This window comes from Martes martes (assembly GCF_963455335.1).
Source record: "Martes martes genome assembly, chromosome: 2".
NCBI lineage: Eukaryota > Metazoa > Chordata > Mammalia > Carnivora > Mustelidae > Martes > Martes martes.
In genome coordinates this window covers 168,812,934-168,837,654 of record NC_137889.1, presented here as the reverse complement: position 1 = coordinate 168,837,654, position 24,721 = coordinate 168,812,934, and the positions used below count along the sequence as shown (strand labels likewise).

The 24,721-nt window shown below is 38.1% G+C and overlaps 1 protein-coding gene across 1 annotated transcript in view; it reads right to left on the bottom strand.

The window, feature by feature from the left end:
• The window catches only part of DTHD1 (death domain containing 1), a gene marked incomplete at its 5' end in the record, with an annotated part of 66,661 nt that overhangs the window by 15,741 nt on the left and 26,199 nt on the right, over positions 1–24,721 (bottom strand). Inside the window, one exon of the mRNA XM_080795459.1 lies at positions 17,460–17,704. Within this exon, the coding sequence (XP_080651585.1) occupies positions 17,460–17,704 (245 nt within the window). The remainder of the gene's footprint in view (positions 1–17,459; positions 17,705–24,721) is intronic.

Here is a 24,721-nt window from a genome sequence, read left to right as displayed (position 1 = left end):
TGCCTTAAATTTGCTATCATTATCATATGTACTTCTTAGGTGTGTAGTGAGCTTTAAGTGAAATAAAATAATGCACTTCTGTTGAAATAAAATGAAATGACTTAGTTGAGTTCCTTGCACACTGTGGGTACTCAACCAAAGTCACTTGCTTTGGCCAAAGCTGTCTTGCAGAACTAGAGTCTCACATTGCATGCAGAAAGGCTTTATAAATCTCCCAAATTCTAATGCATAGATGACTGTCCAAAGATCCATTTGTAACTAAAGCTAATCCTGTAAGTATAGTAAAGCAGGGCGTGATCTGAGTGTTACCTTGACACAAAAATACAGACCTTCCCTTTCCTGGTGGCCTCACAGCCAAACTGGGCTCAGGCACTGCTGACCATTTAGTCTCTGACAGGGCTTAGAAAGAAACGTAATGTTTCCATCTCAGCCAGGATTCACCCTCGTTATACTGAGCTTTCAGGATGCTTAAGGTGGTGCCAGTGTTAATTAAGTTAACCGCACTCTAGAAACATGTGCAGGAAAACAAGAATGAGGAACAAGGCGGTGCAAACAACTGCCTAGACGGTTGCCTTTAGGGCTGATTTGTTGGATAACGTAAGTCATTGTGCACCTCCACCCCCCTTCCACCCTAGGACTAACTTGCATCAAACGAGGGAGTTCAGCGAAGATGATGGGGAGACATTCCTACAGAGATCACCACAATAATCCACAAAATTTAATATAAAAGTAAAAAAAGGGGGGGGTCAAACAATTATAAATCCTTCCCATTATTTCACACATATTTTGAAGTAGTAAGTGGAAACAGTGACATAATATGATGATATTTTCGAATCCCATAGGAATATCCTATTTGGGGGCACCTGAGTGTCTCAGTCCACTGAGTGTCTGATTCTTGGTTTCGGCTCAAGTTATGATCTCAGGGTCATGAGATCGAGCCCCACATCAGGCTCCATGCTCAGAACAGAATTTGCTTGTCCCTCTCCCTCTGCTCCTCTCCCTGCTCTCTCTTTCTCTCTCTCAAATAAATTTAAAAAATCTTTTAAAAAAAGGAATATCCTATTTTAAATTGCAACAGATATTAATTCTAAAAGCACCCACAATAATACTATTGCTATGGGCAGATATAGAAATAATAAGTAGAGATTTTCTCTTTAATTTCTCCCTGTCTTCTAGTTTTTGGATCTCTACTAGAGAACCAGTTTTTAGGTCAAGAAACATGAAAACTTTCTGACCCTTGAAGCACCATTTAACACGGGTGCCACCTAGCCTGCAGATCAACGTCAGTGAAATTTAACAAACAAAAATGCCATATTGATGTTATTATTTCCTATTTACCCTATGGCACGTCTGTATAAAGAGACTTTGACTGGTTCATTATTATGATATCTTGTGGCCACAACTCCTCCATCCAGTCCTAACTCCCACACCCTTCCTACCTCCACATACCTGCAGATTTTTCTAGTAAATGGGTTATTTATTTTGTAGCCAGAAGATATCCAAGTGAAGGTGTATGAATAATAATGGGCCAAGAAAGTATATATAATTAGAATGTTTATGTGTATCTTTAGCATAGATTTTACCAGAAGCCTTTAAGATACCCTAACTAAATGCTGGCTTTCACTGTTTAGTCTTACTCTGTTCTTAATCTTGCAGAGAGGCGTCTGCAACTAAGTAATTTCGGCCATTTGCTTAACTTCAGTTCATTTATTGCATCATAGTAGGAAATTGTATATTCTCTATCTTTCTAATGTACAGTGTCTATGGAACTCTTAATGGCTTTTCATTGTAAATAAGTTAGATAGAATATTGATCAAAGAAGTAATCTGGTACAAATGATTAATGTTAACATAAAATTTCATGTGGCAGTTATGGGTGTAACATTAACACCAAATCAAAACTGATCTAGTATTGATGTAGAGCGAGGGCATACTGGTATGAAGAACTGGGCTAGACTTCTGGTTTCCAGTCAAGCATGTAAGAAGCTGGAAGTTGCCACTCTGTCCTAGTAAGTAAAAACACTGAACAAACTGAAAAATCAACAGCTCTTTTTAGATCCATCAGATAAGTGAAGTCACAGGGAGGACCTCTGTCCCCGAAACTGAAGACTGACAGGTGAATACAGAGAATCACAATTTACCAGAGCAGAAACCCATGAGCAGAAACTGCCTCTGGATCCAGTGCCTGGTAAGGAAAACTGAACTATAATTGACAAATTGCTGGAGACTTAATGTAGACAGATCTAAGAGTTAAAAACTTTGGGGGGACCCAGTCAAGGGGGACTCACACACTTTTGTGAATTTTACCTCCATGAACCTCATGCAGGTTGTCACAGTGAAAGCTAAGAAAAATTCCCCCTGCTCCCAACAGGGAGAAGGGAAAAAGAACCATTTTTAAATACACCAGAGATTCTGTTCTTCTTAACAAAGTCTGAGCTTGGTAGAAACTATATAACCAGAACCTAATCTGCTGGGGTTTTATTAGAGTCTAACTGACTGGGGAGGGGAGGGAAAGGCCCAACTCCAGTTCTCTCTGACTTTCTACATGGGGGAAGGGAAATACCCAACTCCAGCCACCTCTAGACATCCCATTCTCCAGGATGGGGAGGTTATGAGGGATACTGAAGGATGCATGTGAAGTTCATAGCCCAGAAGTACAAGATCACTGAATACTGAGACCTCATCATAGGACTATACCTCCCTTCACCCAAACCTTACACTACGTTACTCAAGGCCTATTTGTAGTAGTTCCTTTTACCCAGTACACTGTGTTCAGTTACCATGAAAAAAATGACAAGACATACTAAAAAGCAAAAAGACAATTTCAGGAAACAGAGCAAGCTTCAGAACCAGACTCAGATATGGCAAGGATGTTAGAACCAGCAGACCAAAAATTTTTTAAAACTGGGATGAATATGCTAAGGGCATTAATATGCTAAGGGCATGAATACGTTAAGGACATTACATAAGAGCAGTGGGCAATGTAAGCAGAGAGGTGGAAATTCTGAGGAAGAACCAAAAAGAGATGTTAGAGATCCAAAGCACTGTAACAGAGATGAAGAATACCTTTGATAGGTATATCAGTAAATGGGCATGGCTGAGGAAGGAATTCCTGAGCTTGAAGACATCTCAATAGAAATCACAAAGTTAAAAATGAAAGAAAAAAAAAGAGACAAACAGAATATCCAACGACTGTGAAACAACGACAAAAACCATACATGTAATAGAAATTCCCGAAGAAGAAGAAATATATAAAGGGACAGGAGAATTATATGAAATAATAGTGAGAATTTCCACAAATAAATGTCAGAGATGAAACCACAGTTCTAAGAAGCTCAGAGAATACCAAGGAGGACAAACGACAGATACAGATATTTCATTCCAAACCCATGACAATAGTTTGAATAACTGTCATCCCTGTTTCACAGATTTCCAAAGTAACATGGTCTTGAAACCTAGGTCTCTCTAAAGCCCTCACTGAAACAGTAAATCCTATTGCCTCGGGATAATGATATCAGCTACTATTTCTTGTTATTTACCATAGATAATTACTCTAACCATTTAACCATTATATAACCTCAGTATAGTCAACTCTATCTACAATCTTGTGAGTTAGTTGTTGTTACGTCTACTGTACAAATGAGAAAACTGAGGCTTAGGGAGGTAAAATAGTTTGACCAAAAATATTTAAACTATCACTTGTAAGAATACAGATCCTTTATTTTTAACCTGTAAGTTAAAACTTGCATGTAAAGTGAAGGTTGAAAGTATAAGGTAAGATGTTCATCCAACATTCTAGTACTTCTTGTGTTATGCTCGCCTTTCACATAAATCAACTTTACTGGTCTCGACTGGGAGCCAGGATTAGGGGAAGGGAAAGAGCTTAGCTCAGCTCCTAATCATACTACTTACTAAACTTGGGATCTTAAAGTATTCGCTTTGTGCCTCGTTTTCCTCATTTACAAAATGGCCATGATACTAGTACCTGCTTCATAGTGCTATTGAAGTGAATATTGAGTTCTTTTTTATAAAAATTTTTTTTATTTATTTTAAGTAATCTGGATACCCAACATTGGGCTTGAAATCACAATACCAAAATCAAGAGGCATATACTCTATCCATTGAGTCATCCAGGTGCCCCAGAAACACTGAGTTCTATCATGTAACTTAAAGCAAGACATTGTGTGTAATAAATGCTCAAAATAATAGTTGTCATTACTTAACATTTTTCTTTTAAAATATTTTTAACCTACACGAGTACATTTTTAAAAGAAACTGATCCTTTAGTCATAAGTAGAAAAACAATTGCAGTTATATAACATGGAAACCTTAAAAATAATAAATAATAAATATAAATATATATTATATTTATATTTATTTATACATAAATATATATTTATATCTATAAAATAAATACAACTAAAACAACATTATTTAATTCTGTTGCCAGCCAGGATTTCTGAGCCAAAGGATTGTTCTCTGCTTGTTAACAGGGGAGCTTTTGTGTTACAGAGATGTAAAAATATGTTAACACTAACCTGAGATCTAATCAGAGGGCCAGGGAAAGGATTAGAGAGCGAATAACTCCCTCACATGTGAATCCATTTTATTTAAAGCTGGTGTGTTACCATCCTTAAAAAAGAAGAAGGGGGAAAAAAAAAAAAGCTCTTGCAATTTGGAAAAAAACAGTATTATGGAACATTCCCTTTTATTTGCTGGGAATCATATCTTTTACTATAAACATATATGGAAAGTATTTTTGTTCTTTCAAAACTATAGCAAATACTTTGAGGAAATCTGAATTATAAATCATGAACAAAAAACAAGGAATGTGAACTTACAACCTAAGGCAGAGAAAGCTGGAGCCTTCCTCATATGAAAGGGAGAGCGATAATCTCTGCTCTGAAATGAGGTGTGATGAACTCTTGTCACCACATGAGTTAAACAGAGGACCTTATCGAGCTGTGCAGAAGTGACTATGCATTTAACATCAAGATGATAGAGAAAGTCTGGTTCTGCCTCAGAAGCAGAAAAATGCCAAATAACAAAGGAAATCACCAATGGAGGTTATGGCAGCTCTATTTAAAAGCTCGGTTTCAACACAAAGTCCAACCAGTCTGGCTCTCTGAAAGGTCTAGAATCGCCAAACACCCTGAAGGGGTAAAGAACATGAGAGGTAATATGACGTGGTAATAAAAGTGGCAGATGTAAAGTCAGCAAGGATCTGGCTTGCTCAGGGAACACGGGGACAGGGAACAGCATGAAACAGGAATGACTTTGAAGTCTGGGTCCTACCTAGCACAGCTTCTGGCCCCAGGAGGTGGTACAAGTCCAAGCAAATCATCTACACTCTCTAACTCCGAGACAGAGTTACCTCCAAAGTATGTTGAGGGTAGATGGAAATAAAGTCCATAAAGGACATGACCTACCCTGAAAATTCAACCAGCTGTGGCAGAGACACACATAAATACGTGTCGGCATTTTTTTAAACCTTGTTTTTGAACATATTAACTACAGAAAGCAAAAATTGAGTTAGTAGGTAAATATAAAACATAGGCTGGGTAGTAGATGATATTAAGTAATAATTGCTAAGGTGGGGTAGCTCAGTGGGTTAAGCCTCTGCCTTTGGCTCAGGTCATGATCTCAGGGTCCTGGGATCCAAACCTGTGTAGGGCTCTCTGTTCATTGGCGGGGAGGGGGAGGCTTGCTCCCCCCACCCCCCCCTGCCTCTCTGCCTACTTGTGATCTCTTTCTCTCTCTGTCAAATAAATAAATATAATCTTTTTTTTTAAAGTAATAATTGCTAATATCATTGGTGTAGCAATGGTACTATGTTTTTTTTTTTAATCTTTACCCTTTTAGAAAACACACAGAATTTTTTTACAAGTAAAAGGATACTATAGCTTTAAGTGATTTGCTTTAAGAGATTCAAACAAACAAACAAACAAAAAAAAAAACAGTGGTATCAGATGAAACAAGAATAGCAGAGGCACCTGGGTGGCTCAGTTGGTTAAGTATCTGCCTTCAGCTCAAGTCATGACCCCAGGGTGCTGGGATGAAGCCCTGCTTAGTGGGGAGCCTGCTTTTCTCTTTCCCTCTGCCCCTCCCCCTTGCTCATGCACAAGGGCTCTCTCTCAAATAAATCCATAAAATCTTTTTTTTTTTTTAAATGGCACAAGGTGATGGGTCCATGTAAATTCATTATGTATTTTCTGTTTTTGTGTGCCGCTGTAAATCTCCTCCCCACCCCATAAACTTTTAAAATAAATTAAAAGACTCCAACATCAGTCAATACATATCCTTTTGTTGTTTTCATCATGGATATTCTTGTAATTGCACAGTCAGTGTAGAACTTCCTGAAGGCTTAGGCAGAAATGCTTGGCGCACACAATAAAAGGAAGTGCTTCTGCACAGAGAAATCTGAAGACTGGCATAAACCCACAGAGAAGTAAGATTCACGTAAGGGGGTGTGGGGAAGGTTTAGAGCAAGAAGATCTGACAGAGAGTCTAGCTTGGAGATAAATCTAGAAATTAACTTTTTTTGGGAAATGGAATTAACTTTTTTTTTGGAAATGAAATCAGACTGCTGTCTATCCCGGAAGAAATCTCAATTCTTATCTTTGTTTAAGCTCAGATCTTTCTTAGTCTTAAGCTTGGGTTCATTTTCCTGCAGCCAAGCTTATGTTTTTCTTTTTTCAATATAGTTCTTTCAAATGCTTCTTAGAAAATGGTTCTTTTTATTTAGGGCTTTAACTTGATGGTGGCTTTGTCGAGAGGACAGGAATAAACATCTCTCAGACTTAAGAAGTCAGTCCTGAAGGGAAACAGCTTCAGGACCTTGGTAACCAGATCGACTAATTCAAGAAACCCCAGCTTATCTAAGGAGCTGGGACAGATGGAAGGAAGGGGCTTTGGGGGATGGCTGCAGATATAACATGAGCGAGGTTCTGGAGAACTCAGGAACTATAGATAGGACATACACGGAGCCAATAAAGAAAAGTTGTCAAATCAGTCTGGAATAGATAAACATAATTTTGAAATGAATATCTCTGTGTTCTTTTTTTTTTTTTTTAATCTACCAAAGGGTAAAGCAGTACATATACCACAGTTGTAGTGATGCTCAGATGACAAAATATACAGAGAACCTCCAACATGCCTGGCACACAGCAAACATGGGCTAAGTGTTAACCATCACTGATATACTTGACACTGCTCACTCTTCCAAGCAATTCTGGCAAAAGCAGATGCCTTAGATCCATAAATGCAGCTCTGTGGGAGACACTATTGATTTTAAAAGCAGCTCAACAACTCAAAGGTACATAACACCGTTCAAATTTATGTAAGCTACCTCTTCTTTATTGTTCTTTATTGTTTAAATTATAATCCCAATACGTTTTTGTCCATCGTGAAGACCTGTCCAAGTGCCTGTTTGACTCGGAGCATTGTTTTTTTCTAGTGTATTCTAACTTCTAGATTCCAGAATTAAATTCTAATATCTAACGCCAATATTCTTCTGTAGAATTTTTTTCAAGTTTCCTGATCTTTTTGCTTTGTTTCATTTTTTTTTTTTTTGGTTTATACATAGGAGTAGCGTTTCCAACAGAAAGAGTGATATGAATGTTTCCGGGAAAGGCCTGGATAGCCGCAAACATCTCCTTTCCAGGTATGGCCACAACTGCAAAATCCCCACATTAGTCATTCCTTTGAAGGCATGACAGGCTTCTGCTAAATGTATTAACTATTAGCTGGGAAAACAAACACGTAAAGCTTTTGTGGGCTAGTAAAACTCTTTCTTCAATTGCTTTATCACTTTCCCCAGCAGGCATTCATTTATTCATTAAACAGTTCAGCACAACATTACTGAATGCATACCCAGGAGATGGGATTATGAAATGGTACAAACTATGCCTCCAGCCCTGAGGAACTCAGTTATCAGAGGAGATGCTCGGTATCACGGTGAGGAGAGCCACCATTGGAATCAGACAAACTGGATTCCAACAGTAGCTTTGCCTTTCTCCAGCTATTTCCCCTTGAACAAACCGCTCTGTCCCTTGGTTTCTTCTACGACTTACCCTTTCCGTAAATGAGTTAATATGCAAAAATGCTTTATCGAGTTACTCGTAGTGAATAACTTAATAAGTATGAGTAATTATCATTATTGTTAGGATTATACAAATAAAAATGATAAGAGACCATCCTTTCGTATCTATTCAAAGTGCTAGGTTACAGATCCAGGGCAGTGTCTAATTGTGCCTGGAAAGTTTAAAGGCTTCTTCTGAAGAGATAACAGAGCTAAGTGTGGAGTAAGTTCTTCCCCAAGGGCAGATGTGGGAAGAGGCTCTGAGGTAGTTAAGACCATAATGTGTAAAAGAAATGGGACCATCCGTGGCCCTGGAGCAAAAGACACCAATCATGTAAATGTAATATGAAGGGGTTGGAGGGTAAGTGGCCCCCACTTTGGGAAGGGCTTGACGCACCAGGGTGAGTGGGTTGGACCTTGATCAACAGATATGGAGTGCCATTTGATAAGTTTTAGAAGACTGATAAAATCATATACTCATTTTTAAGAAAACCACCCTGTCAGTTGGGTGGTATAGAGTAGTAAAGGGGACTGGTGATGAGCCTTCAAGGAGAAACTCACAACCATCTATTGTTTAGGACCATATTAGAGTGAGTAGAGACGGAATGCCAGTTTGAACACAATTCCAAACTAAAGTCAATGAAACACTATGTTGTATCATAGCACCGTCTCTCAAACCAGTGTCCTGGGAGTCACACTCAGAAGCACCCCTCCCCAACAGCCTCTCTCTCTCAGTGTCCTGCTACCTTCCAACGCCCCCTCAACAAGTTCACTCTATCGCCAAGTCCAGTTGGTCCCAAATCCTAAATCTCTCTCAATTTCACAGAGACATTTGGTTGATATAATAAGGCATTCAAAGCTCACCATAATTTCCCCCCAATTTATTTCCAATGTGATTTTTTCAAATATTCCACACAAGCCACACAGATCTACACATTGTCCTTTCTTGAAACATATTTTATGCTTTGCCACTTCTAAGTTTCAGCTCATGCCATCTGTCTTGTGTGGAATCCACTGCCTCTTTCCCGGTTCCTTTCCAGAACGCAGACATTCTCTACATGTGAAGTGTCCCAGGTCACCTCAGCCACAGGATTCCCTCCCCTCTCTGAAATGTCCTAGCACTTACCATCTTGTCCATTCATTTGCAGTTAATCATCAGTTCCTGTCCTGTGATATTACTAGACTGTTGTATTCAATTATTATTTATCTCTTGCATTGTTTTATAACTCTTAAAGTATTTATGCTTTATTTCCTGAACTGGATTGTAATTTCCCGAAAGCTAGAGCTTTGACCACTATTACTATTAACTTTCAGGCCCTACATAATATCTTGTATATAGTTGGCATTTAATCAGTGTATGTTAATTAACATGTCGGCTGACATTTCTACAGAAAAAAAAATTACAGTTGGAGTTCATGAACTAGAAATTGTCTGAATTAATGAACATCATTTTTTACATACTAAATATTACGAGAATACATGTAAACATGTCAATTACTTTTTTGTTAAAATTTTCTCAGTGAGGAAAGATTTTATGTGTTTCCTTTGTAAAAAAATTCTTGAAATCCACAGGACAATATGCAGCCCAGTTCGTGGTTTAGTTATTCTGCCTGTTGAGCAGAGAAAATCTTCCCTTGTATGAACAGACAGTGAAGGAGGGGGGAGTGAGGAGAAGAGGTGAGAAGGAACAGAGAAGGAGAAAGGGGAAGAGATGGGGAAGAGTGGGAGAGAAGGGGGAAAGAAGGGGTAGGAAAAGGAAAAAGAAGGGATAGATAAAGAAGAAGGAGAACAGGGGCACCTGGGAGGCTCAGTGGGTTAAAGCCTCTGCCTTCGGCTCAGGTCATGATCTCAGGGTCCTGGGATCGAGCCCCACATCGGGCTCTCTGCTCAGTCTGCTTCCTCCTCCTCTCTCTCTCTGCCTGCCTCTCTGCCTACTTGTGATCTCTGTCTGTCAAATAAATAAATAAAATCTTAAAAAAAAAAAAAAAAAAAAAGAAAGAAAGAAAGAAGAAGGAGAACAGCCAGAGAAGGGAAAGGTTCTCTTCTGACTAAGTTGGTGGGGCAACCCCCTTCTAAAAAAAGGTCCTGTTTCTGACTAAAGCAGTTTTGATCGTTTTCTTCCTTAAACATCTCATATACAATAAAAAGTAGATTTTTCAGTGACATGGTCAAGGCTGTCTTTGAAGGTCATTCTGATGGCTTAGAGGAAGGTACGATTGAGGGAATGGAAGGCAGGTCAGGGAAGAGCCAAGGAGAGCCAGAACTGCAACACTGGAAAGAGGGAGAAGGCTTTGTAAAATTTTCACAGGTTTAAAAAAAAAAAAAAAATTGACATGATATCTCTACTTACCAAGATTTTAGTGACTTTCTTCTACAATTGATAAGGAGGGAGCACAAAGCAACATGCATGTTATTACAGTTAACTCTATGAGGAAAGGCATGAAACTAAGTTCCCCAAAATTCCATAATTACCATGAGGTTCATAATGGCTCCCTTCCACCTACCCCCCGTCTAACACACACGGACACACAAAAGCCAACAAAACCCTGATTTCTCTTATCCAGTTTTATTTGGAAAGTATACACCTGGTAAAATCTGCTTTGTCGTAGCTAGCAATGGGATATGAAGTTCCATGTCATCCTTGAACTTCAAAATAACTTTGTAGATTATTACAACTGAAAAACCTAAGTAGAACTGAAGAGCCCGTGAATGTAAAAATTTTCTACAGCTCTGGGTCTTCTCATTTACATAGTTGAGAATGTTCTTTATAATATTTCATATTCTTAGATTAAAAAATCGTATGAAAAATCGTCCTTCCTGACAGGGCAGGGAGATGGCCCTGGAAGTCCAGAGTGGTGAGAAGGTGGTGATTGTGGAGTAAATCGTGTAGCAGCCTCTGCCTGCTTCCTCCCTTTGACAAAGCAAGTTATTTAATGTGGTGAAAGTAAGTGTTGAAGCGGTATCATTATTTACTAGAAATCACATGTCGTTTAAAAAAAGTTAAAAAAAAAAAAAGAGGAAGTTCAGGCTAAGCAAAACGTGGGTTACCAGATGGCTTACGTAAATATGTAGGTTAGGTACAGCTGGGAAAGTGGGGCCCCCTGACAGAATCCCACAGAAAGAGCCACCAGACCCAGAACCCTTCTCTCCTTCAGAGCAAAACTTCTAAGCAGACAGGAAGATGAAAAGGCAGTCACAGCTCAACATAGTGCAAATAATCAAATGGCAGTCACGTATGTGACGCGACTTCAGAAGCACACATACGCACACACCACTTCCTTCCACCTAAAAAAAAAAAAATCTTTGAGAGTTTTTTGAAACTTGCCTTGTTTCCACCAAAGTACAAATAGAAATGGTGTGAACTGAATTCACGAGAAAATTTTGTAAAAGAAGGAAGTTTGACGCACAACTTAGGAAAGACTTAAAGACAAATCATGCTTCTTTTCCATCATACGTTTTCACCAATATTGATTATGTGACCATTTTCAGAAAATCATATTGAAATGTGAATTATCATGAGGACCCTCTTTATCATTCAAATTGTTTCCCCCCTCTCTGCCCCTCCCAGGAGCATCAACCAGGGAGTCCTTGATTAAAATTCATGCCCATGGCTCCCTAGGTACTTAGTGTTTCCCTCACTACAGGGCTTTCTTGGCCACATGGGTAGAAGAGTTTCCTGTCAGTCACAGTGAAGCCTGTGCTGGCTATCACATCCATAAGCACACACTTCAAATTCTGTCAACCCTCCAAAGCTAATTTATTTTCCTTCTTGACTCTTCTCACTTCGCTCTTCACACTTGGGGTATTTAAAATATGAATTATGAATTCATTCCTCTAACAAGCAGTATCTGAATTCATTCCTGTAACAAGCAGTATCTGAGCACCTAACCCATGGCAGGCACTCTTCCAGGGCCTCGGAATTCAGCAATGAACAACACATAAAGGTCCTTGCCTTGGGATGCCTGGGTGGCTCCGTCAGTTAAGCGTCTGCCTTCGGCTCAGGTCATGATCCCAGCATCCTGGAATCGAGTCCCACATCAGGCTCCTTGCTCCGCAGGGAGCCTGCTTCTCCCTCTGCTTCTGCCTGCCACTCTGCCTGCTTGTACTCCATCTCTCTGACAAATAAATAAATAAAATCTTTAAAAAAAAAAAAAAAAAAGTCCTTGCCTTCAAGAAGCTCATGTTCCCATTGTGAAGTAGTAGTGCTCTTCTGATAAACATTGTAAACACAGAAATAAATGTTAGACAATATCAATGCTTTAGAGGGAAAGAAAGAAAAAAGCAGAGTTGTTGAAGGAGGATCAGGAGTATCAGGTTGTATGGGAAGGAGTAGATTGAAGTAAGAACTAGAATCAGAGTAGGCCTCAGAGAGAAGGGGGAATTTCATCAGAGAATTGAAGGAGGTAAGGGTGTTGGCCTTGCTGGTATCTGCTGGATGGAAGAACATTTCAGGCAAGGGGAACTGCTAACATAAGGACCTGAAGCAGAAGCAGGTGTGGCAAGTACGAAGACTTGTCAGAGGGTCCTTGTGGCAAGAGTTGAACAAGGAAAGAGTATAGGAGAGAAAGTCCTAGAGTCAATGAGGGCCAGTTCGTACACAGTCTTTTACTGTGAGTGAAACTAGGAGCCATTGCAGGGTTTGGAGCTGAGAGAGGAAATCATCTGTTTGATGGTTTAGAGGCTCATTCTGCTTTCTGAGTTGACAGTAGCCTGCGGAGAGGTAAGAGGAAAATGAGATGATACGTAAGAGAACACCACTGTATTTCTGGTCCACGGGACACAAAAAGTGTTTGTTGAATAGATTTATACATGAACAAATGGAAGACGGAAGCTGAGGAATGAGATACATTATTCCTCACAAACATGAGGTAATGCGTGATATGTTCTCACATCTTTGGAAACCAGACAGTACATTAAGGTCCAACATTAGAATTATGTGTATGTGAATGTGCATGTTTCCATCTACATATGTATGTATAAATATTTACTGCGTGTCTTCTGTGTGAAAAGCAACATCTGACAAAAGACTTCACCTAATTTACACTACATGTACAAATGTGTGCATACTGTAGTGTCCATTAATGCTAACCTCCATATAATAGGGCTACTTTCATTTCCTGAAAAATAGCATCTTCTAATACTGTCAAGCTGAGGTCAATTTTTTTTTTTTAATTCTGAACTTTATAGAAGGAATCTGTTCTTACAAACTAAAGGTCATGGTTTCAATTCCCACTTAGGTATACTAGTTTGAAAAGAGGGAAATTTTCTATAGCCACAGATTTTTTTTTTCCTCAACCCAAAAAATTTCTAGTAAACAGGCACGAAAAAACAGCCAAGAGACTGAATCTGGAAAGTCCTATACAAACCTATCTAGAAGAAAAAGAAAGGACAGTGGCTATGAACAGTGGATTGATACATGAAGGTCAGCAGACACATAAAATATACTATGTTTAAACATGCCGATATAGTTTCAAGATTATCAGTGTCAGGACTGAACAAATCTTAAGGTTTGAAGAAATTGTCTCATTCATCTGATTGTCCATAAATAATTATTGAGCATGTACTATATGCCTAGCACTGGAAATGCAAATTGAACAGGATAATATATGTGCCTGGGTAATAATCGCATGCCTTTCCAACCAGGGTAACATCACCCTCCCGGAGAGAAAATTCACTAGGGCAAGTTGAAAAGACTTTACACTTTCAATTTATAAAATACAAATATGCCTACTGTATATCTGTGATTTTAAAATTTAATGGGGGAGGGTTGATTAGAGGGAAAGCTGTCTAAAAAAGACTCATTAGGAGGGCAAAAACAAACAAAAAGATTGAGAAATATTTGTCTACTGGGAAATAAGTGATTATGATAAAATCCAGTAACTGCAGTGATAGGGAAATTGTAGGGTATTGTGGGAACACACACCAAGCACACCAAAAGGGGAAATCAAAGAAGGCTTCCTGGGAGAAGTCACACCTCAGCAGAGCTATAAGGGGTGACTGGTAGGATTTGTTCAGGCATGCAGGTGATGAATGGTTTGCTAGAATCAAGGCAGAGGAAGAGCTTATGCAAATGACCTGGACAGTCACTCACATGGACTTTCACTGAGCAAAATCCACATAAAGCCCTGGGCCATCTAGCTTGGCTACTTTGGCTCACTGATTCATGAAGTCAGATAGGCCAAAGAGAAAACACTAAAAGCTGAAAGTTGAATTTGTGTCGCATTCTGGACCTCAAGTCTGTCCTTTCTTCCATTAGAGGCTTCTTTCCATCATTTGCCATCATCACAGTGAGGCCCTCACTCCTTCCTGCCAGAGAATTCCAACAGCCCCCTGACCTGTCAACTCACCGGTGTCACTATAGCAGCAGAACAAAAGAGTAAGCTGATGAAGTCATGTGCTAAACTGAGCCACCTGGAGAATGTCCCCAATGTTGCCCTCCTCTGCTCTCAAAGCTTCACAGAGATGCATATCAACCCCCCCAGCTAAGTGTTCGTAAATGAGACTGTAAACCACTGGTTTAAGAGAATTTGAGTATTCCATGAAGTCCATAGTTCTTAAACTTTTAGAATCTAAGGAACGCTACAGACCTCTCCCTCATTCATCCAGTCGCAAATATTTAAAGTACCTACTATGTGCCTGGCACTGTTCTAATCACTGACAGTGCAGCCAGAATAAGGAGACAAGGTCCTTCATTCATGGAGCTTGCTTTCTCAAGGGGCAAAGTCAAATGGAAAATATGTGAACAAATACATAAAGCTAATAGTTTCAACTAATTGTCAGAGTTATGAGGTAAATTTTAAAAGGCTCAAGTGTTAAGAAGTGACTGTAGATAAGGAGATGAGGGTAATAATGGTAGGAGGTGATATGTGAGCTGAAACCCAAAGGATGAAGAACCAGCTATATCTGAGCCCCAAGCATAGTGAGTAGCAAGTGCAAAGGCCCTGAGATGGAGATGAAAATGCACAGAGGGAAAACTGATAGTGGGTATACACTTACATAGCTATACTGTTTTTAAACATAATTTTTTTAAGTATAAGTAGTTTAATAGATTCTGCTACCCTACCTATGCCTTCCAGGAGCCCCAGAATCTCCTCCAAACCAGGAAGTAAGGAATTAATGTCTCTAGAACCCAGCACCTTGGCTGTCATGGCTGCTTTCAGTTTGACCAGAATCCAGGTCATATCATTCGTTATATAATTTTCCTACCACCTTTACACTAAAGCATAACACTCATGAAATTATTCAACAACTTCAGGGGTGAACATGGAAGTCCTAAAATCCATCTTATGCCCTTAAGTTTATCCAAATCCTGGTTTTATCTGCTAAAGAGACAAGAGCAGAGAGCGGTTGCTCATGTGGGAAGCTGATTTTCTGGGTTTGAGTCCTAATCAGACACGTACTTAGCTATGGGACCAGGAGCAAGTTGACGAAAATTTCTATGCCTCAGTTCCTGTAAAATGAGAACAGTGGTGTCTCATGTGCAGATTTAATAACATGGGATATGTGAAACACTTGAGAGACATTAGAAGTTATTATAGTGGTTACTCTATGAATTATGAACCCCTGTTAAGTTATGCCTACCACCTCCAGTCTAACTAATTCACATTTCACATATTTTTTTCTTCATTTCCATTGGCCAAATTTCTACCAACTTATAAACTCAGATAAAATGCTATACCTATCATGAAATTTCTACCAGCATCAGCTTCTAGAAAAGCTTTTTTCCTCCTCTGAACAACTATGAGTACAGTTTATCCCACTAGTCTAATCATTTATTGACTTACAGGGTGATTTTGTATATAGTTGACCTTTGAAGAACACAGGTTTGAAATGCATGGGTCAACCTATACACTGATTTTTTTTTAAATAAATACAGCACATTTACTGTAAATGTATTTTCCTTATGATTTTCTTAATGATACTCTTTTCTCATTTATTATAAGAATACAATATATTAAACATATAACATACAGTATGGGTCAATCGACAGTTTATGTCACCAGTAAGACTTCCAGTCAACAGTTAGCTATTAAGGGTTAAGTTTTGGGGGAGTGCAAAGTTATACTCAGATTTTTTACTGTGCAGGGCTTGGTACCCCTAACCCCTGAGTTGTTCAAGGATCCTCTGTACATGTTTTCCATACTGTTCTAGACTGCAAATCATTTAGAACAACATTAACCCATAGAAATATAGTTTGAGACAAATAAGTAATTTGAAATGTTCTAGTTAGCCACAGAAAAAAACTTTTTTAAACAGGTGAAATTAATTTTATGGGGCTAAGTGATAATGTATTTTATTATATTATTTATGTTGTATTTTGATGATATATTTTATTTAACCCCATAACCAAAATAACAAAATTTATTATAAAATCAATATAAACAAATGATTAATGGCTTAATTTGTGTTTTTTGTACTGTATCTTTGAAATCTAGTGTGTGTTTTACACTTACAGCACATCTCAATTTGGACTAGCCATATTTCAAGTATCCCACAGGCACATACGGATAGTGACTATCATTTGGGACAACACTGTTTTAGGGCATGTATTATCCTCTCTATCTCTGTATTTTTCACAATGCCCAGCATAGCACATACCCTATTTCAGAAGTTCAAAAAAATACTTGTCAATTTATTAAGTACTTTGCTAATTAACTTAAAATCAGTATAAAAACCTAACAGTAGGGGAAACATACTTCTGTTATTCATAACACAAAAAAGCAAAAACATGGAAAAATAGTTTCAGCATCTTTAAAGAATAAGTTTGCTCATTGGAGTGATAAAATGAATTTTCAGTTATATTTCTCATTAAGAAAATACTTTAGAAATACTAAGTCCTGGATCATTGAAGAAAATAGCATGCACAGCAATAAAATTATTTGTTTGACCTATTTGGAGAAACAACTCAATCCTACTTCCCTGATAAGAATAAGAATTTTAGGTAAGAGTAACTCATCCTTAAGTGTGCAGGATTTGATAAATCTTGATGAAAATGTTTTGACGTTGTTTTCCTGCTCACCACATGACTTTTCCTAAATATGTTGTGTTTTGAAATATATACAGTCATTTCATAAATGACTTTCCAGTTATTCCAATGCAGTTACAGAAAATGAATGCCATTATTTCCGTAATCACCAAGAACATACTATCAAGACCAGATCAATCTGAAATGTTCCTGTTAAAAAGTCACCATGAAAGAAAATGAAAATCCCAATAGGTGTTCCACCACCTTAAAATTGTAGCTACCCACTCCTTCCTTATCAACTTTAGACCTGCTTTTCTTTTTAACCTTAAGTATCCATATGCATGAAGTATAGATTATGGTAGAGACTTAGGAAGAATTAACAAAATATGGTAATTAGGGAAGTAAAATATCTTACCTTTGGCAATTTCAATGGTAATTTGCAAATTGGCAACTGATGATGACTTTCATCAAGTATAAGAGATTGATCCAAGTTGTGCACTACCTTTTCTTTAGGTATTTTATAAATTACAATGGTGCCCTTATAATGAGGGCAGCTATAGTTTCCAAATTCATCCACCTCTTTGATCTGGAGTTCCAGCCTGGGTTTTCTTTGTAAATGAAATATAAGCTTATAATCTTTTTCATAATCCTTCCCATTGCCTAAAAAGAAGTAAAATGCATTTGTTATTATTAAAATAAACCACTTTGTCTTATTTACTTTTTAAAATCCAAATAATTATTTTACTTTTTAATATAATTTATTTTGGTATCATCACTTTTTGCCAAAATTTAAGCAGCAATGGTCTGAGACTGCAGATGACTAAAAGGGTTTCTTATCTATAATTGGGTCAGGTGCTCTCTGGCTGTTTCTAGATCTAAAAATCTTTGATTTTCTTTTTCCCTTCCATTTTGCTCTAACAAAAAAACTATTGGAAATATTCAGTTCTTCCTGTATTTAGAAAATTATTTTTACCTTTCAATAATTGTCTTTTTTCTCTCCCCTAACTATTCATAGCATATGGGACACTATCTTGACCTCACCATAGGCATTCTAGATGTATGGTATCCACCAGCAGCATGTGGCTTTAAAATTAAAGGTGAAAATAATTAAAATTAAATAAAATGGAAAATCAATTCCTTGATCACTCCAGCCCCATTTCAAATATTCAATAGCAACCTATGTTTAGTAGCTACCTTATTTGGCAGTGCAGGTGCAAAACATTTCTACCATCACAGAAATAGATGTATTTTAGCAAAATTTTAAAATGGAAGAGTTACTAGACTTATGTTACTGACATTTGTATTGAAACTTGATTAATTCCACCAAATAAGGGTATATCTTCTCAACTGCTCATTGCACATACTAGAGCTTTGGTGGAGATAACTTTTCTCTCATGGAGGTTTTACCAGGACAATTTTATGTTGTGTCACTGCAAAAGCAAGACAGAGACTGCCATTTTCCTTAAGGCATGTCTATATTACCATTCTCAAAATTTAAATGTAAACTAGATTGTAACAGTAAGATAGTATGTTTCAAACTTAGAGAGCTAAATCCAAGTCCAGCCCAACTATTTACCCACACTGTAATACTTATCCAGTCATTTCACATCTCTGAACTTCTTGGAGGCTTAACTTCCTTATCTTTAAAACAAGAGAAATAAAACTTACCTCCTAGGATTGTTCTGGGAATGAAAAGAAATAATATGGATAAAGTTATCAGCACTTTTTTTTTTTTAATATCAACATGAAGCCTTTATATAGAAGTTGAAATTTCCTCCTATTCCTAGAAGCCTAAATGTTGACTACTCAGAGGTCTCTCTCATGGAAAACCTTCCCAATAAAAGAAGAGTTCAGTGAAAGATGTAGATGACACCAATATTTTTCTCCCTGTTGGACTACCAGAGGCCATTTTGGTGAATCTCTAAAGCACAGTTAAATCCAGAATTTGAAGAACTCCAGGTTATGAAAGGTGTTGGAGAATGTCTCTTTACAAAAGTTTATATTTTAGGGGCAACTTGGCTACTTGAATAGAATGATTCCTAGGACATCCTAGAAAAGGAATGCCAAGCCAGGGATTGCCTTCTTAAAGAGTTTCATTCCAGTAAAAAAAGACAAAAAAAAATTGGAGTCACCAAAAATGTCACCTAGTAAATTAAGTAAATTAGAATTTATAGATCACTGGAGTATAACACTTGACAAAGTTCTACTCCATGCTACTAGAGCTGCTACTTTTGTCCCAACAGAATACAACTTAATAAATCTCTCCTTCTATCCTTTGAAAGATACTCCCTGCCAGGTATTAAATTACTCATAAGGAATAATTTAGTTTCAGGATAAAAAAGATTAAGGGTGAAGCATAGCTACATTGGTTCAATTTAGATCTTAAATTTGTCTGCCTTTCATTGCCTGTTAATTTTTTAAAATAAGGATCTGTAATGTAAATCTCTGTCATGTTTATATATGAAATAAAGATTAAACTGTTAAGGATTTACTAGGAGTAAATAGCATGATTTTAATGTTATAAATAGAAAGCATAGATTTTTTTTTTAAGTTGGAATTTCATTGCTGCCAAGATATGGCACTACATTTTGAATGCCCGTTGGAAAAAATGTTTAAAAATTTTTTAAAAAGGACAAGCAACACAAAGAAATTTCACTATTCTATTTTTTTCTCCCACATTGTCATATTTAGAGAAGTAGAAGTAAAATTCATTTATTGCATTCCAAAATTATGAAATCAACCATCAGTTGACCTTTTGAAAACCTCATTCTCCTCAACATATTATGTAATATAGTTCCTAGAAGACATTGGAATAGTAGCTGTTCAATAAATATTTGTCATATGAAGAAATAAGGAATTTACTTATATTTTATGTTACTAGATATATCTTATAGCAATATATTTTCTTCTCAGTGAGGGGAATTGGAATATTTTTCAAAGATTACATAGAAAGTACAAGTGTAGAAATATATGCTTTTGCTTAGAGAAGTCAGATGAGTAAGTTGAAGGCTAGCAAAATGAAGAACCAGAAGAATTTTGTAAGAACCACTGGCTCAGGGGTTTTCTGTGTTCTAACACATCTCCACCACCTCTACCCGTATGCCACCATCATCCCTTGCTTGGTTTATTACTATGGCTCGTTAACCATCTCCCCAATTCTTCTTTTGCCTCTGAGATTACAACTGTGTTGGGAATCTATTCTATAATCCAACTCAGATTATGTGACTCCTCTGTGTAACAAGATGGCTCCCCATTTCACTTGAAATAAAAGGCAAACTCCTTGCTATGGCCTTCAAGGAATGCTCAGTACTCACCTCCTATCCTCCTGTCCTCTCACTTCCTCTCATCCACCCATTTCAGCCTCCTCGCTGTTCCTCACACAGATCAGGCACACATCTGCCTCTGCTCAGTAGCACTCGGAATCCCTCAGCCTGGGACAAACTCCCCTGAGATAGGATTACGGCTCCTTTCTTGCCTTCTTTAAGTCTCTGCTTAAATGCCACTTTCTCAAAAAGTCCTCCATCATGAATAGATTTAAAATTGCAACTCTGGCACTCCCTCTGAGACTGTTGATATCTTTTCCTTGCTTTATTCATCTATAAGGCACCTCTCCCCCATCACACTGTACATTTCACTTACTTATTTGCTTCTTTGTCTCTCTCCAGTAGAATAAAATATACACAAGGGCAGGAAATTTTTGTGGAATGAATAAAAGGGTGCTCATTCTAACATCCTACACATGTTTCTGGGAAGGGCGCCTCCCTGGGCCAAAGCGCATTCAGGGCAACTTTGACACACATGGACCTCTTTAGGAATTACGAGATGTGATGGGTCATGCTAAAGTGTCATTATATCAAATTTTATCTGCCCATTTCCTGGCACTTTCTGGATTTTGTGAGCATTGGGGGTTTAGATGACATACAATAGTAGGTCTAAGTGTTGAATTAACAGATATAACCTGGAGAATGAAAACATATATTCAGAAGGATGACAAAGACCAGTATAAAAAAACCCAGGGGAGCACTTATCTTATTTTCTCTTAGAAGGAGAAATTAAGTACATGGCCCATGATCTCATTAAAAGGATCATCTCTATTCTATATAAATAAATATAAAATTTTTGACATTTCTCAAAGGACAGTCACCTAAATTTTAAATTAAAATTAAATAAAAATATTTAATTTTAAAAATATTTAAAAGTTTAAATATTTAATTTTAAAATTAAATATTTTAAAAAGTAAACTTTTAAATACTTTAAATTGCATAATTCTATAATGTTAAATTCTTTCCTGTTTTTATCTTCCATTCTTCCAAAAAATACTCCGTCTAACTGTCAGGCATTGTACTAGGTACTGGGTATGGAATGGTGCCCACCAACAGGATAGGACCAGCTCTCAAGGGACTGTAGTCAGAGAAAAGGATATTGATCCAACAACTAAATGAATAAATGAAGATTGTATCTATGACCAGGTACACAAGAGAGAAGTACATAAAGATCTGAAAAAGTAAGATAAGAACTGAGGCACCTGGGTGGCTCAGTGGGTTAAAGCCTCTGCCTTGGGCTCAGGTCATGATCTCAGGGTCCTGGGATCTAGTTCCACATCAGGCTCTCTGCTTGGTGGGGAGTCTGGTTCCTCCTCTCTCTCTCTGCCTGCCTCTCTGCCTACTTGTGATCTCTCTTTGTCAAATAAATAAATAAAATCTTAAAAAAAAAAAAGAATGTAAGATAAGAACTGACATATCAGGAAAGGTGGGAACACTCTTCTAAACATGACCATCAAGGTGAGGTATGAAAGTGGAGGAGGAAGTAACTGGAAGTGGGTGGGGTGAATGGGTAGAGAGGAGACCCCTCTAAGCAGACATTAGCTGATTTACATCTTTGAGATTCACAGAAATGATCACAGGCTCTAATGAAAGGATGAGGTATATCAGAGCTTTCCTGGGAATCTTGCTCCTCTTACAGGGAGAAGAACCCAGTGAGGCCACAGATCTGAGCAGAGGTCTCTAGGAAAGGCAAAAGAGAAACAATCCGGCCTCCTGCCCGAGTCCCTACTTCCCTCAAGTGAAGATGAGTTCTTCTCCATTCCTTACATGGAGGAATTGCTCAGGCACTGGCTTTCCTCAGGCACTCTTATTTTAGCTTATGCTCTCCCTCCCCATTACGGGCAATGATACACTCAGTACCATGGCTTATGAGAAGCATAGTAACTCACTCCTGTTTAGGGCACTAGATAAACACAGCTGCTCTTCCAAGTATTACAGGAAAATCACTGGCATCATTACTTTGGGTGGGACACTTCTAGTTTTTGACTATCTCTTCTTAGAGAGATTGTCCCAGGGTAGACACTGTGGTTTCTGTTTCGGAAGCCAAGTAGGAAAGTATCTCTTCTATGTTCCTTCCTCCTCCTCCTCACCCTTCCCTTTCCCTTTTTCTGACACCCTGTCACTCACTCACTGGTTCCTGTCAGCTGACTCAGATGGCTGGGACAGTGAATGCGGAAGTGGAAAAGACAGTTTGCGCTGGGACGCTTTGGGTCTTATTTCTGAGATGCCAGAAAAAGGGCAGCCTCGGCTTCAAGCTGCATCATTTTTGTGACAACAAAGAGCCAGTGGAGCTTGGCTTCATTTCCAGAATTAGAGAGAAAATAAACATCCTTAAAAATCAATGAGATCTGTATCAATTTACAAGTGAACAGAAAATATTACTTTGAGTCTATCACAAGATTCCTGGGCCAGAAATCCCCATAAAACCCATGCCTGACTTCTCCCTTACCCCTCACTTTTGCAAACGGACCTATTAGATTCTATTCCACATCAAGGAGAGAAGTTACAGAGGGGAAGTGGTTGAATTAGTAAAAAGAAATTGCTGGGATGGCAACTTCTCCAAAAAACTTTTTATCTCTTCTCTCATATAGCTGTTTTCTCTTTGTGTTCTCCTTTTTCTTCCTTTTCTCATTCTCTTCATCTTCTTTTTTTCCCTTTTTATTTTATTTTATTTATTTTTATTCTATTTTATTTTATTATTTTATTTTATTTCTTTTCAGTGTTCCAGCATTCATTGTTTACACACCACACCCAGTGCTCCCCATGTAATCCGTGCCCTCCTTAATACTCACCACCAGGCTCACCCATCCCCCCACCCCCTCCCCTCCAAAACCCTCAGTTTGTTTCTTAGAGTCCACAGTCTCTCATGGTTTGTCTCCCCCTCCGATTTCCCCCATCTCACTTCTCCTCTCCATCTCCCCATGTCCTCCGTGTTATTCCTTATGCTCCACAAGTAAGTGAAACCATATGATACTTGACTCTTTCTGCTTGGTTTATTTCACTCAGCATAATCTCTTCCAGTCCCATCTATGTTGATGTAAAAGTTGGGTATTCATCCTTTCTGATGGAGGCATAATACTCCATTGTATATATGGACCACATCTTCTTTATCCATTCATCCGTTGAAGGGCATCTTGGTTCTTTCCACAGTTTGGCAACTGTGGCCATTGCTGCTGAACATTGGGGTACAGGTGTCCCTAATTTTCACTACATCTGTATATTTGGGGTAAATACCCAGTAGTGCAATTGCAGGGTCACAGGATAGCTCTATTTTTAATTTCTTAAGGAATCTGCACACTGTTTTCCAAAGCGACTGCACCAAATTGCATTCCCACCAACAGTGTAAGAGGGTTCCCCTTTCTCCACATCCCCTCCAACACTTGTTTTTTACTGTCTTGTTAATTTTGGCCATTCTAACTGGTGTAAGGTTGTATCTCAATGTGGTTTTGATATGAATCTCCATGATGGTTAACGATGAAGAACATTTTTTCACGTGCCTGTTAGCCATTTGTATGTCTTCTTTGGAGAAGTGTCTATTCATGTCTTCTGCCCATTTTTTGACATGATTATCTGTTCTGTGTGTGTTGAGCTTGAGGAGTTCTTTATAGATCTTGGATATCAGCCCTTGGTCTGTAGTGTCATTTGCAAATATCTTCTCCCCTTCCGTGGGTTGCCTCTTTGTTTTGTTGACTGTTTCCCTTGCTGTGCAGAAGCTTTTGATCTTGATGGAGTCCTGAAAGTTCATTTTCACTTTTGTTTCCATTGCCTTTGGAGACAGGTCCTGAAAGAAGTTGCTGTGGCTGATGTCAAAAGGTTATTGCCTATGCTTTCCTCTAGGATTTTGATAGATTCCTGCATCACGTTGAGGTCTTTTATCCATTTCAAGTTTATCTTTGTGTATGGTGTAAGAAAATGGTTGAGTCTCATTCTTCTACATATAGCTGTCCAATTTTCCCAGCACCATTTATTGAAGAGACTGTCCTTTTTCCAATGTATATTTTTTCCCGCTTTGTTGAAGATTATTTGACCATATCTGGGCTCTCTACTCTGTTCCACTGGTCTATGTTTTTACCTCTTTTTCTTATCTACCTCACTTCTCCCCCATTATCCTGAAACCTCTCATATTCATTTGCACTGTTTGTTTTTCTTAGTATTGTCATATATTTACTCATTCACTGCATACCTATTGAAAGCTCTTGATGTACCAGACTCTCAATGTACCAGGCTCAAGGGTACATGGAAAGACAAAGTCATCAGCCTCATGAAATTTACATTCCAGTGAAGAACACAAGTATATGAATGAAAAATAAGTGAATAAATAAAATAATTTCAAGTTGTGGTAAGATTTATAATG